The sequence below is a fragment of the Monoraphidium neglectum genome (genome assembly GCF_000611645.1).
Source record: "Monoraphidium neglectum strain SAG 48.87 unplaced genomic scaffold scaffold00375, whole genome shotgun sequence".
In the NCBI taxonomy this organism is placed as follows: Eukaryota; Viridiplantae; Chlorophyta; class Chlorophyceae; order Sphaeropleales; family Selenastraceae; genus Monoraphidium; species Monoraphidium neglectum.
This window is the reverse complement of record NW_014013253.1, coordinates 8,653-22,020: the sequence shown is the minus strand read 5'-3', so window position 1 is coordinate 22,020 and position 13,368 is coordinate 8,653. Positions and strand designations below refer to the sequence as shown.

The 13,368-nt window shown below is 63.2% G+C and overlaps 3 protein-coding genes across 3 annotated transcripts in view; 2 read left to right on the top strand and 1 right to left on the bottom strand.

Moving 5' to 3' along the window:
* Positions 1–1,735: 1,735 nt before the first annotated feature.
* Positions 1,736–5,649, bottom strand: MNEG_3096 (hypothetical protein; the record flags this gene model as incomplete). The annotated part of the gene is made up of 10 exons (XM_014048429.1): positions 1,736–1,782; positions 2,533–2,741; positions 2,979–3,148; positions 3,381–3,620; positions 3,844–4,089; positions 4,382–4,577; positions 4,764–5,020; positions 5,200–5,229; positions 5,431–5,478; positions 5,575–5,649. 10 exons carry the CDS (start codon positions 5,647–5,649, stop codon positions 1,736–1,738), a joined length of 1,518 nt encoding a protein of 505 aa, XP_013903883.1.
* A 4,750-nt stretch (positions 5,650–10,399) lies between these two features.
* MNEG_3095 (GCN5-related N-acetyltransferase (GNAT) family protein) lies at positions 10,400–11,494 on the top strand (the record flags this gene model as incomplete). Its single annotated transcript, XM_014048428.1, has 3 exons — positions 10,400–10,738; positions 10,935–11,021; positions 11,297–11,494. 3 exons carry the CDS (start codon positions 10,400–10,402, stop codon positions 11,492–11,494), a joined length of 624 nt encoding a protein of 207 aa, XP_013903882.1.
* A 1,406-nt stretch (positions 11,495–12,900) lies between these two features.
* The window catches only part of MNEG_3094 (hypothetical protein), a gene marked incomplete at both ends in the record, with an annotated part of 1,281 nt that continues 813 nt past the window's right edge, over positions 12,901–13,368 (top strand). Inside the window, one exon of the mRNA XM_014048427.1 lies at positions 12,901–13,026. Within this exon, the coding sequence (XP_013903881.1) occupies positions 12,901–13,026 (126 nt within the window). The remainder of the gene's footprint in view (positions 13,027–13,368) is intronic.

Here is a 13,368-nt window from a genome sequence, read left to right as displayed (position 1 = left end):
GTTCCCGGGGTGACCCCTGTTTCAGATGGGGGCCAGGGGCAGGTCATCAAGATTGTGAATTGTAGGGTCAGGGCGAAAGCCCAGCGGCGCTGCATGACCCTGGCAGCCCCGACCATGTTGATATGGGGATCCGTGGCTGCGCACTGGATGGCGGCGTGCGTGGCCAGGCTGTTGGCGCTGGTTTTCAGACGCCACATGAACCATAACATCGAAGTAATAGGGGGGTGGAATTCGCCATGTGTTCCAGCTCACCAATGAACCAGGGCCTCGGGCAACCCAAGGGCATTGAAGGATGCAGCAGTAGGCTCCAAGGCCGCCCGGAGGCCCCCAGACGCCGCGAGATCCGCAACCGCCTCTGTATGAACAATTAGCCGCCGGATGGTGGTGGATGTGGCATGGCAATAATGCAAGCCTCTTGAGTGGGGCCATCCCCTGAGCACAGCGCGCTGCAAGCCACTTCACAGCCACCAGCTAATGCTGCCGGACAGCGATAGCCCAAGCACCCAGGCAGCTGAACACCGCGACAGGAAGCTTTTTGATTGTGTAAGTGATCAGATTCTTATTCAAGTCTGACGCAAGAAGGCTCGTTTCGCTGCATAGCGGAAGTCACCCCAGTGGCGCACAGACACAACGCACCGGGCAGGGCATTCATGTGCATCTTCATCTGCCTTCCAGTGTTGTTCATCGGACGCGGTGCATTGTTGACCTTGAGCCCAGGACGAGTGATCTGAGGGCGGGGCAGCGCCTTAGAGGCACGGAGAGCCTGCATTTTTGCTATGTCCGATGAGTTTAAAGCATTAGATTGATCGACTAGTCGAGGGAAACAATGGGCGAACACGCTAACGATGCGACCAAAAGCAGGTGGCGGCGAGGTCTGTGTTGACTGTGTGCCTGTACGTTGCTTCGTGGACACACCGGCACCGCACCTGACAGATGGGCCGCACAGAGAGTGGAGCTGCAGAAGTTTGTCGAAGGAAGAACAACAACAAGGGCGTTCAAGAATACACTCGCATGATCACATGTGCAGCCACCCAGGTGTTCCACATGCAAAGCCCAGCCCTACAGCACTCAATCCTCGATCTGGTTTGCCCCCCCCCCCCCCAAGCTTGATTCAGTGCAGGAAGGGCACCAAATCTTAGCTTCACCGATTACACACAGAGCCCCTCGTCTGGTGTACGAGGTCTATGGAGACGGGGGTTGGGGCAACTACCCAATCACCCAATACTGAGACAGCCACGCCGAGCTACGTGGCACTCATGCAGCCAGCTGCCCGGCTGCCGACCCAATTGAGCATGGCAAAAACTGCTTTGTGCCATTTTGCGGCATGGCAGCAATGGGTATGGTTGCAGGGGCACACAGCTCATGAAATTGCAACAAGCTGCAGGGAGCACCTTGCTCGGCACGCACATTCAACATGACACCACTGTCCAGATTTGTGCGTGCTAGGGTCGGCTGGCAAATCACCTATGTCCGTGCAGCAGCATGCTCCAGTGCCCCCCATACACGCAGCTAGTTATTCAGCCGCCTGCCGACACATCAAAGCCCCGCCAACCGACACATCAAAGCTCCGCATTCGCGATCGCAGCGACCCCTGCGCGCATCTGTGCACTGGGTCTAGGCCCTGCAGCCGTCCCATTCCCACGTCACAATATCAAGACATGCTCACCCCGGCCTCCCGCATATGATCAGGTGACTCAGTCTGTTGTGTCGTTCTTGAACTTACAAAAGCCACAGTTCACGACGTCACGTCCCGCCCGGGCGCAGGCGTGGACGCGACCACCCCTGCAGCCAGCCGCCCAGCCCCCATCGCAGGGTGTGCCGCAGCCCCCACCGCTGCCATGGCCGGATGCACCGCGCCCCGTGGGATCGCTGCTGCACCGCCAGGCCCGCCCTTCCGAATGGAAAACACGTCCTCGTCAGCGTAGCCTCGCAGCGCCCCCTGCGGCGCCCGCGCCCCGCCCCCGCCGCCTGTGCCGGCCCACGCCCGCTGTGACGGCGGGGGAGCCCCCAGCCGGCGACGGCCGTAGCTGCTCCCTTCAGTGGTTTCGCTGAAGCGCACTGCCCTTGCAGCCGGCGACGCGCTCCTGCTGCATGGCGCCGCCGTCTGCTGCCCCTGCTGCTGGAGCGCCCCGCGCTCGTCCCCCCCTGCAGCTGCCGCACCGCCCGGTGGCAGCCCGGCAGCCGCTGCAGCGGAAGAAGCTGGGGCGTCGCGGGGTGTCGTTGTCGTCTGCTGGTCAGGTGGCAGCGGGGCAATGCCCAGTTCGAGCGACGGCATGTTCCAGATCTGGGGGTTCCCACCACCAGGGGTATGATAAGCTCTGCCAATTGAGAGCAGTGTCGGTTGCTGAGCCTGCTGCTGCAGTTGCTGCTGCTCGTGCTGCTGCTGCTGCTCCTGCTGCTGCTCCTGCTCCTGCTCCTGCTGCTGCTGCTGCTGCTGCAGGGGCTCATGGCTGCAGCTCGCAGCAGCCCCAGCAGGTGACTGCTCCTCCTCCTGCCGCGCCTGCTCCCCCTTGCTATTGTCAGTGCCGCCACCTGACACATCTTCAAACAGCCGCCCGCTAACGCCGCCGCTCAGGCCGCCGCCGCCGCTGCTGCTGTTGCGCTTGCGGGTGACGGAGATTTGCGGCACAGTGCGGTCGAGGTTGAGCGCCCCAGCCACCTGCAGCGTCAGCGGCGGCGGCGAGAGGCCGCCGCTGCTCAGCCCGGCCGCCTGCAGCGCCGCCACGGCTGACATGAGCTGCCTGCAGGCAGAGCGCGAGCGCAGCGGCAAGGGGCAAGCCTTGACATCACGCACGCTTTGTATGACCTATCACGCATGGTGAACCCGGGCTCTCCCTTGACAGCGCGCGAGTGACGGGAGCGCAGCCCCAGCTGACTGGCATGCTCCACCCACACATGGGCCTCAGCCTCTCACCTTCCCCGTCCCGACAAACCCCGACCGCCAACCAGGAAATCCCAATACATACACAAATCCCCACCACTCCATGTCCTCCTTCTTGGCCATGAGCTGCACGTTGACGTCGCGCTGCGCAGACAGCTCGCCCTCGCGCTCCTGCAGCTGCCGCCGCAGCCAAACCGCCTCGTCCTGCGCCGCCTGGGCCTGGCCCTCCAGGGCCTCCAGCTGCGCCAGGGCCCCGCGCTCCCGTGCCTGCCGCGCGCCGCCGGGGCGGGGTGGGTCGGTCCGGCGGGTGGAGGTGAGGGTTTGAATTTGAATCTAATGCAGAGCAACGCGCGGGCAGAAGGTGCATGTTGCAATTCGCACATGCTCTCAAGCATCTGCGCACACGTGTCAGTGCAAACATGCGTACACTGCGTTCACAACGGCCTGTGTGCACACAAAGGCGACTGCCGTGCTCGGAACAAACCCGGCGCCAACGCACCCAGCGCTCATTGACCTCCTCCCTCATAGCCCGCAGCGTGTCCTGAGCCACCCGCAGCTCTGCAGCCCGCTCCTCCGCCGCGACGCGCGCCGCCGCGGCCAGCACCTGCGCGGCCTCCGCCTCCTCGCGCGCGGCCGCCTCCGCGGCGCCGGCCTGCGAGAGCTGCGAGGCCAGCTGGCCGCACTCTGACCGCGACTCATGCAGCAGCTGCTCGAGCTCGGCGCGCTCGCCGCGCAGCGCCTGCACGTCATCCCCAGTGTTTGTGGTGGGCGTCTTGGGGCACAGGCGCAGGTGTGCGCTCATGGCAAGCAACCACCTAAAAGCTTGGGCGAGCCGACCTTTGCGATGCAAGGCACAGCAGCAACAACGCCAGCGCCTGTGACGACAGCAGCAGCTGCACCATCCAAGCCAGAAAGACCTCTGCTGTGAGCCATTGCCCTGAGCCGCAAGACGCAGATCGCACCTGCTCTGTCGCCGCCGCGGCCTCCCTCGCCTCTGCCAGCTCCCGCTGCAATGCGTCCGCCCTCGCCATTGCCGCACGCACGCGCTCCTCCACGCCCGCCGCGACCTCCTCAAACCACGGGCCCCTGTGCTCGTCCAGCGCCGCGCGCAGGTCGGCAGCTTGGCTGCGCGCGGCGCCGAGGGCCGCCTCGGCTTCGCGGGCGCGCGTGAGGAACACTAGGTTGTCGGCTGTCAGGCGCGCGATTGCCTGGCAAAGGGGGGAGGGGCACCCGTCGGCTGGTGTCAGGATAGGTAATGCAGGCTGACATTTTTTCCACCTGGGACTGTAAGCTTGGTGAGTGGGTGAGCACCCCCAAACCCTTGGGCATACTGAGGAAGAGAGGCCACACGCACGTGCACAAATACGTGCGCCAACACACCCACACACACACACACACACATGCACACACATGCACACACGTGCACACACGTGCGCGTACACACACACACACACACACACAAACAAACAATCACAAACACATGCACCTCACAATGCTCACATCCTCGTGTCGCTGCCGTGCCTGCCGCTCGCCCGTCGCCTCGTCCTTCGCCGCTTGCAGCGCTGCCCCTGCTGCGTTCGACGCCTCCAGCGCCTCGCGCGCCGCCTCCCTGAGCACGTCGCACTCGGCCGCCAGCTGGCTGACGTGGCTCTGAGCCTCGCTGACCCCCGCGACTGCGCTGCGTGCCTCAGCCTCCCTGCGGCGCCAAGGGCGAGCAAGAGCGGGTCGTCTGCAAATGCATTCGCACACCACTCGCAGTGCAGGCTTCTGGCTCAATGGCAGGAATCTGCATGCCCGCTGCTACAGCCAGCAGCGGCAATGGCAGCAGACAAGCAGCCTTGTTTTGCTGCACATAAACACTACAGTACCCAGCAGAGCGCACCGCTGCCCTAGCGTCGCCCGCAGCGCTTGAAGCTCCGCCGACGCCTCCGCCGCGCGCCGCTCCGCCACCTCTGCTTCGCCGAGCGCCGCCATCCGGCCCGCCTCCGCGGCCCGCAGCTGCGCGGTCGCTGCGTCCAGGTCCCTGGCGGCGCGCTCGAGGCGCCCCATCAGCTCACGCTGGCTGTCGCCGGCGTGCGCTGCGTCGTCCTCCCACCGGTGCGCCGTGGCCTCCAGCTGGCGCAGCTCTGAGGCCAGGGACTGCAGTAGTGCGGTAAGTTAAAGGGTGGTGCTGTCGCGGAAAGGGGCTTCAGCGGCGGCGCAAGCGGGGCAGGCGACCGCACGCGCCGGCAATGCCGCGAACAAGTGGCATGCGTGGCGACACCGGCTGCAAGGGCTGCAGCGCCAGTGCCACAGGGCACTGCTGGCGCGGCTCTCACCTTTATGAGCTCCTGGCCCAGCTTAATGCCCTGTTTTCGATTGCGCACGTGTGGCAGACAAAGTTGCGAGGATGTCGACGTGCTGGTTGGGTTTGGGGTTGCTGATGCACGTGTCCAGCCGCATGCCCTCCGTTGTTATGCGGACAAGTGAGTACGTGGCCGTTGCGGCGACGATGGGATGTACTGTGCAAGTGACACGTACATTTGCACCTCTTGCTTGACATCCCGTACCTGGATAGCGCGCACAGCCATACGCTTGCGCGTTGTCGCCGACACCGTCTGCAGGACATAGCGGCGTCCAAACGGCAAACGCGGATGCATAAGCTCGTTTGTTCGCCTCCAAAGGCCAGCATGCATGCTCATAATCACACCAACCTTTTGCTCATCGTCAAAAGCCGCAAGGGCCTGCTCCAACAGCTGTCCGAGCGTGGCCACCGCTTGCTGGGCCATCGTTGCCCGACAGGTTTCACCTATGTATCATGTAGGTTCTCACATTAAAGTATGATATGCAAACACCGTTTGACGAGCTGCACGCCTGATCATGATCTAGCACATGCCGCTCCGCAGGACGCCTTGTGGCTGCACAGCAAAATCAAAGTCATACGGTAAACAGCTTACAACATACACCCGTAGACGGTAGCAGCGACAAGAAAAGCCATGCGCAGCTGCGCGTCGGGCGGCGTCCTGCATTTGCGCTCCCGCTGGTGGCCAACACGCCCACCAGCTAAGCAGCACCTGTGCTTTGAGCGAGTTCGGCGGTGCGCTAATAGTGGTCATGTTGAGGGACTTCGGCAGCACGCCGCAGCCGGGCAGGACAGCAGTGGAGAGCCGCCGCTGGCCCCAGGACTGTACATTACTGGAACTCCCATAGGCAATCTCGAAGACATCAGGCACGCCAAGCCGGGCACACATATTTACAGGACGCAGTGTGCTGTGCATGTATGCACGCAAACATACTACACCCACACATGCGCGCGTGCATGCGCAACGCATGTGCATGCTGCACATGCCCGCTGCCCCAATCCGCAGCAGGCTCGCACACCCAAAAGCGGCGTTTGCAAACGCCGGCGCGCCGCACAGTCACGCCCCGTTTTGCCGTGCCCCTCCGCCGCACGCACTCTCGCCACGCTTCAGTGTGCGCGCCATCCGGGTGCTGCGCTGCGCGAGCGTGATACTGGCGGAGGACACGCGCCACTCGCGGCGCCTGCTGGACCACTTTGGGATACGCACGCCCCTGCTGTCGTACCACGAGCACAACGAGAAGCAGCGCGCGCACTCTGTGCTGCAGCGGCTGGCAGGCGGAGAGGTGCGGCGACTGATGCCCGGCGCGACGAGCACGGCGAGTGCAGTTGTGGTGTGTAGACTCAATTGGAAGCCGTGCCGCAGCTGCCAACAGAGACAGACGCATGCCCCTCCCCCTCCCCCCTCGCACACCCCCACACACGCGCACGCACACACACAAACACGCACACACACACGCACACACGCACACCCGGCCGTTCCCTGACCATCTCTTTTACGTCGAAATTGACTCCGCCCCACATGCGCAGCCCGTGGCCCTCATCAGTGACGCCGGCATGCCCGCCATCAGCGACCCCGGGGCAGACCTTGTCGCCGCCGCCGCCGCCGCGGGCATCCCCGTGTTTCCTATCCCCGGCCCCTGCGCCGCGCTCTGCGGCCTCGTCGCCTCAGGCTTGCCCACGTCGTCGTTTCAGTTCTGCGGGTTCCTGCCTCCAAAGCAGGCCGCACGGCGCGCGGAGTTGCGGCGGCTCTCGGGGCAGCGCGCGACGCTGGTTTTCTACGTGCCGCCTCACGGGCTGCTGGCGGTGCTGGCTGACGCAGCGGCCGTGCTGGGCGGCGGGCGGCGCTGCTGTGTAGCACGGGAGCTGACTAAGCTGCACGAGGAGTTCAGCAGGTGAGAGCTTGAAAATCGCCGGTCTGGCGGTGACCATTTGGTTGGGTTGGATGAGTTGGCTTGAGTTGGGCAGGCCGCTGATCAGCTGCGGGAGGGGTGGGCAGAGGCACTGGGCTGAGTGCACGTTGCGGCCACTCAGGCGCACCAAGCCGGCCTGGGTGTGCCTGGAGCGGCCCCGCACCCGCAAAGAGCCAGGCTGTTTGGGCCTGCATGTCGTCTTGCTGGCATGCCTCTTCCTGCACCCCGCCCTGCTCTACGATCTCCTGCTCCTCATCCTCCTGCCAAAAATCTCTTGTTACCCCCAGGGGCACGATTGACGAGGTCTTGGCTGATTACGGCAGCCGGGAAATCGTCAGGGGGGAGATGGCGCTGGTGGTGGAGGGCGCAGCAGAGACGCAGGCCGCAATAGCAGAGGCAGGCGCGCAGGCGGCCCTGGCAGCGGCACATGGCGACGGAGGTGCTGGTGATGTGGAGGTCAGCAGCAGCAGCAGCAGCAGCAGTAGCAGTGGCGGGGCAGAGGTGAAGGGACCAGGCAGAAATTCGGGCGAGGCGGCAGCGGCAGCAGGCGCCGCGACCGCGGCAGCAGCAGCGGCGGCTGCCGGGGACAGCAGTGCGCTGAAGCGGATGATTGCAGAGTTGCTGCGATCTGGCGCCTCTGTGTCGTCCGTGTCGCGCCAGCTGTCGCAGCAGCTGGGTGTGGGGCGAAGCCAGCTTTATAAGCTCGCCCTGCAGGTGGAGGCTGCTGAGCAGGCGCGGGTCCAAGGAACGACCAGCGGCGTCGACACTTGCTGAAACATGCCAGCGTCTGTAAGTAGTTGGCCAAGTGGTAACCAATACTGGGAACCAACTTGCTTGCTTACAACGGCAAGCCTCCACCCCACAACAAAAGTAACGTGAGCAGGTCACGAGGTGCAGCTATCTACAAGCCATCTACAACAAACGCACCCTTACTCCGTTCTTTCACCGCTGCTTCTCAGCAGCTGCCTCCGCCGCGGCCGCCTTGGCGGCGCCGTAGCCAGCATAGAACCAGGCCATCATCAGCTGAGACGCCGGTGCGTTGCCACCTACGAGCCGCAGCGCGCTGTCGCGCGCCGCCTCGGCCGCCTTCTTGCTCAGAGGGTCGGCTGCCACATCAGCAGGCATCGCGCCCAGCAGCTCCCTGCTAACCTTTGTGCCTTCAGAGGTCCCACTCTCCTCTTGCTCTACATCCCCTGCCGTGTTTCAGGTCGATTCAGGTGGGTTGTGCATGTGGCGTGTGAATAGGTTGTGGCCTATGCTGCGTTTAAGAGAAGCCACGAGGAGCAAGGTTGAGGCGCACGAGATCAGTCATAAGAATGTCCCACCAGATTGTCCTGGTCTGGTATGAAATATGTACGGTACCACTGCTGCCACATCAGACGCACACGGCATATTCTTGCTGGAAAGCCTTTCACCTGCGCCGCATGCTGCAGTCGTTGCCCATGCACCTACGCTGCAGCAGCACTCGCAGCACCAGCAGCTGCTACCGGCCGCTCCAGGCAACATGCAAGCTGGCGGCATTGGAGGAGGCGGCGGTGGGGGTGGGGGTGGCTGCCAGTAACCTGGCTGCCATCCCGTGCCCCATGATCCCTGCTGCCAGGCACAGCCGTGTTGCTGCTGCTGCTGCTGCTGCTGCTGCTGCTGCTGCTGCTGCTGCTGCTGCTGCTGCTGCCCTTGCTGGTATACTGGTGGTGGTGCTGGGGCCCATGGCTGGTAGCCCCCAGAGCTGTACCACTCCCAAAATGCCCTGTATGAGGCATCTTCGTCCCCCGCAGCTGCCGCTGCCGTCGCGGGCGCATCATGGCCAGGCGCCTCACATGGCTGTGGCACTGTTGCTGCTGCTCCTGCTCCTGCTGCCTCGGCTGTGGGCCAAGTTTCGTGCGGGTGTCTGGGCGACTGCCGCTCCTCCTGCTGCTTGTAGTCGCCGCGCTGCTTGGCTGGATTGGAGGATAGACCGTCACCATAGTGCGACGAGCTTGCAGCTTTGGCTTCCGACGCTGCGACTGCTTTCGGCGGCTCTGGCGTCACCTCGTACAGCGGAGGCAGGTCGTGATGCCGCTGGTGTGACACCAGAGCGTTCGCAAACGCCCTGCCAAAAAAATCAGTGTGAGCACAGAGTGGGTGTGTGCACCAGCGGCAGCAGCAGCGGCGGCAAGCAAGTTGCAAGTGTTTGGAAAGGGCATGTTGCACACTGCGCACCTGGTGACGAAGTCTGGCGGATCCAATACGATGGGCCCCTCCTGTTGCTCCATTTATCTGGGCTTATCAGCGCGCCAGGACCTTTGATCTACGAGACCAACAAAGATGGTTGTTCTGTTCATGCGTATTAGTAGGTGACAGTAGGCTTGAGAATCACGGGTATTTGGAGAAATCTAAGCGTGCCCAGATAGGTACGGGCCAGCGAGCTGGTCACCCGACGCAACGAGTCGGGTGTGCTGTGCCGCATTCCCTGGAACGGCTTCGTCAAGGGTTGTAGACTGCAACCCAATACAGTGTTTGCGCTTTGACTTCGTTTAATGGCCATCACTTTGGTCACGTTTGCAGGTGTACCCTGTTGCTGCCGCGGGCCTCTTCAAGCCGCGTTAGCAACGCCTTAGCAGTGCAATGAAGCAGCTTCAGCAGCTGAGTCGGTCGAACCGCGACGCAGCTGTCGTGCGGGGGTTGGCGCTTGATGTGGCCGCTTCGCCGCCAATGGAGCAGCGCCGCGTGCGGCCGCGACGCATCTTCAAGACCCCGCCACAGATAACCTACACGTGAGACGGTCTCCAGCCATGTAGTTTTCAGCATATCGGGGCTGTCATTGCGCAGCAGCACCCATTTGCTAATACCAATTCTGGGCCAGGGATCAGCACCAATGATCATGGGCAAAAGCATCACCGTCGCCTTGTTCAGGCGCTAAGCCCGCAGCCCAAGCACCAAATACAGCATAACGCCTGCTGTACCGCAGTGTGAGCAAGCGCGAGGTGACTCCAGAGGCTCTGGCGCGGCTGTGCAGCCTGTGCTCATGCAGCAGCACGACGCAGAGCGGCTCGCTCACACGCACGTCCCACTGGCGCCACTGGACGCAGCAGCCGGGTGGGTGCTGCATGCGAAGCCGTTTCGCGTGCCTTTTGGCCAGCACCTGCTTCATCTGCGGGTCAACATCGTACTAAGCAGCCTGTAGAAACGCCACACCGACGCCCACGCTGCGCTTTTTGGAACCCACACCCTCTGATGCCGCGCCTGGAAGCAACCCTGCTCGCGCGTCTTGCCCCTTTTGTAGAGGAGATGGTGCGCGACAAGCTACGCATGGCGCTTCACAACAGCGTGGCCATTGCGGCCGCGTTCACGCGCGACCCTCGGCTAGACGGGTACGAGCTCAGCAGTGAGGACGATGAGGAGTACGACAGCAGCGACGACGGCGGCCGCAGCAGCGGAAGCAGCAGCAGCAGCGGAGGCGGCAGCTTGAGTGATGCCTGGAGCATCCTCAGTGGTGGTGGCAGCAGCAGAGGTGGCGGCGGCCTGGAGTGGCCGGAGCCCTTGGCGCAGCTAGGCAGCAGCCTGTGGGGGCCGCGGCCGCCACCGCGGCTGGTGGGGTTTGTGCGGGCATCTGGAGACTATTCGCTGGTGGGTTTGAGGGCCTTCTTCACGGTTGAATGCTGCTGCTGCGTGCCCGCTCTGTTTGGTAACAGACTCCTCAGCTGACCCTGGGCACCTCGGCCGCCAAACAGGCCGGCCAGCAGTTTTTCTCGCATGTTTGTCAGTGTGTGTGGTGCGCTTAATGGTGTGATGGCCATCGACCCCCCTGCATCACGCTCCCCAGGTGGCCACGGTGCATGATGTTATCGTCCATCCAGAGCTGCAAGGCTTTGGCATAGGGCCGCGGCTGCTTAAGAAAGTCGTCACACAGGTGTGTGCCACACGCGGCTGCCCCTGCGGCCACCAGCCCCCATCACCCCCCTCCGCACAGCTGAGCGCGGCGGTTGCTGGCGCAGTGTCTGCAGGATGATAATTTCGGCCCTGCGCTTGTCAGAAAGGTTGCAGCGCGGGAGCAGACACGTCGTAAGCGGGTGCGGTGGCAGCCCGCTGCTGCCAGCCGCGAATGTCCCTGGATGCGCAGACGCTCCTCTCTTCGCAATCCAACGGTCCTCGCCCTACATGCCCCCTGTTGCTTGCGGTTGCCAGGTCACCACTCACGAGGTATACGACGTAGGCTTGGTGACGCCCTGCGAGCTGCAGCCCTTCTTCAGCGGGTGCAGCTTTGAGCCGGACCGCGAGGAGAGCGTGCCGATGGCGTTTGCGGGGTTGGTGGGCGACGGGTTGGGGGAGACGCGGCGGGTGGCGGCGAACACCAACCTCAAGCGGCTGCTGCAGGATGTCTAGGGGGTATGGTCTTTTCTGTAGCTGTGTGTTGATCGCATTGGCTGCAAAGCAGGAGTGTTGTGTTTACGCCCTGGTCAACATTGTCGTACTCTGCTGGGTCATCTGCTGCCGCAAGCTTGCTGGTCCTCTGGCTTTTGATGATGTGTTGTTGCCTTGTGCCGGTGTTGTGCTAGCATCGTGGTCAAAGCTGTGTTTCTGGTCGTGTTGCCACGGCTCCACCATTCGTGAGCTGCCCTTGACTGGCGTCGCCCATGTCATCCCAGATTCCTGAGGTGTGGCGCTCTGTTCATCCGCCCACTCTGTGATGCTGTGTTACACGGTGCGGCCTCCCAATGAGTTGTGATTGCTGTAATTCCCTTTCATTGTGTGCCAAGACAAGGCGCAGGCTGCAATCGCATTGTTCAGTTGTGATGTGGCAGACGCAGGGATACAGAAGACCAGGTCAAAGCATGGGGCGGCGCACAGCAGGCTGCAAAAGGTCGGTTGTCCGTTTCAGCGTGCGTTGCAGACATTCATGCGCACGTTCATCGCTTTTGAAACGCTAGCATGCAGTGCCTCCAGCACAGCCGCAGGCACGGGCTCCAGCTGAGGGGCCCTGCCGCGGGTGCCGGGCCTCACGCAGCACGCCATGTGACTTTTGGTGTGGTTCGAGGTCCTCGCGCCGTCTTCCAGATCCAGCAGCCGCAGTGCCGCGAGGCACTGGCGTCGCGATCTACAGCAGCCCGGAGCGCTGCGGTGGCCCTCCCTCTGCAGCCGGACAATGGTCCCAATAGATTGCAGCACGTATGCAAGTCCGCGCTTATAGGTGTAGCAGCAGCAGCGGCCTGGTCCATACTTGCGTCCGCTTTCAGCGCAGCCAGCGGGCCTTTTGCCTCTCTGTCAATTGCAGCAGCTGGAGCGTCTTCTAATGGTGCGCGTAAAAGCCTATGTAGGCGCTGTGCGATGCGTGGCGCCACGTGAAGCCATGCGCCGCGCACGCTCACTCATGTGCATGGCCGCCGGCGACCGCAGGCGCGCAGCAGGCAGCGCAGAGTGCATGGGCGGGGCTGGCAGCCGGGTTCCTCCACACCCTGTGTGGGCCTGACCATCTGGCGGTGAGTGGGCCGCACGCCGCCGCATGGCGCACGTCAGGAGTTGTCGTGTGGGTCGGCCAGCGGCCGATGAGGTGTCGCTGGTGGTTCACGGGGTCGCATCTGCGCACGCGTGTCCCCACTGCGGGGCACGCCGCTGCAGCCGACGGTCTTCACTGACAGAAATCTCACCGGGCTGCCAGTGCTATTTCTCCCATTCACTGTGCGGGCGCAAGTGCTGTTGTTGACACAATGCGCGATGTGGCTGTCAACTCAGCCTGTCTCTGGTGCGGCTCATCAGCTCACTTGGACCCTGCTTGCTTGCATTTGAACAACATGCAGGCCCTCACGCCGCTGACTATTGGACGCAACCGTGCGGCGGCGTCTGCGCTGGGCGCGCTGTGGGGCTTTGGCCACTCCACTGGGCAGCTGATCCTTGGGCTGGCGCTTGTGCTGCTGAAGGTGCGTGCCCATGCCCTGCCGGCCAAGCGTGTGCTGCTCCGTGTGCTGACGAGGTTGCGCGCGAGGGCAAGAGCAGCAGCAGCTGCCTCGCACGAGTCTGAGGCAATCTACTGCGGCAACATGCATTTTTTTACGGGTCGCCTTTTCATCCCTCCTCTGCAAACCCTGACCTTTCGGACCTTGAACATCTTTGCAGGAGCGCTTCCACGACTTCATCCCTGCGCTGTCGCGGTGGTCGGGCACCGTGGTCGGCCTCACCCTCATCACCATCGGCCTCATGGGGCTGTACGAGACATACATCGAGCAGCATGATGGCCACGACGACGAGGCGGCCGCGGCGGC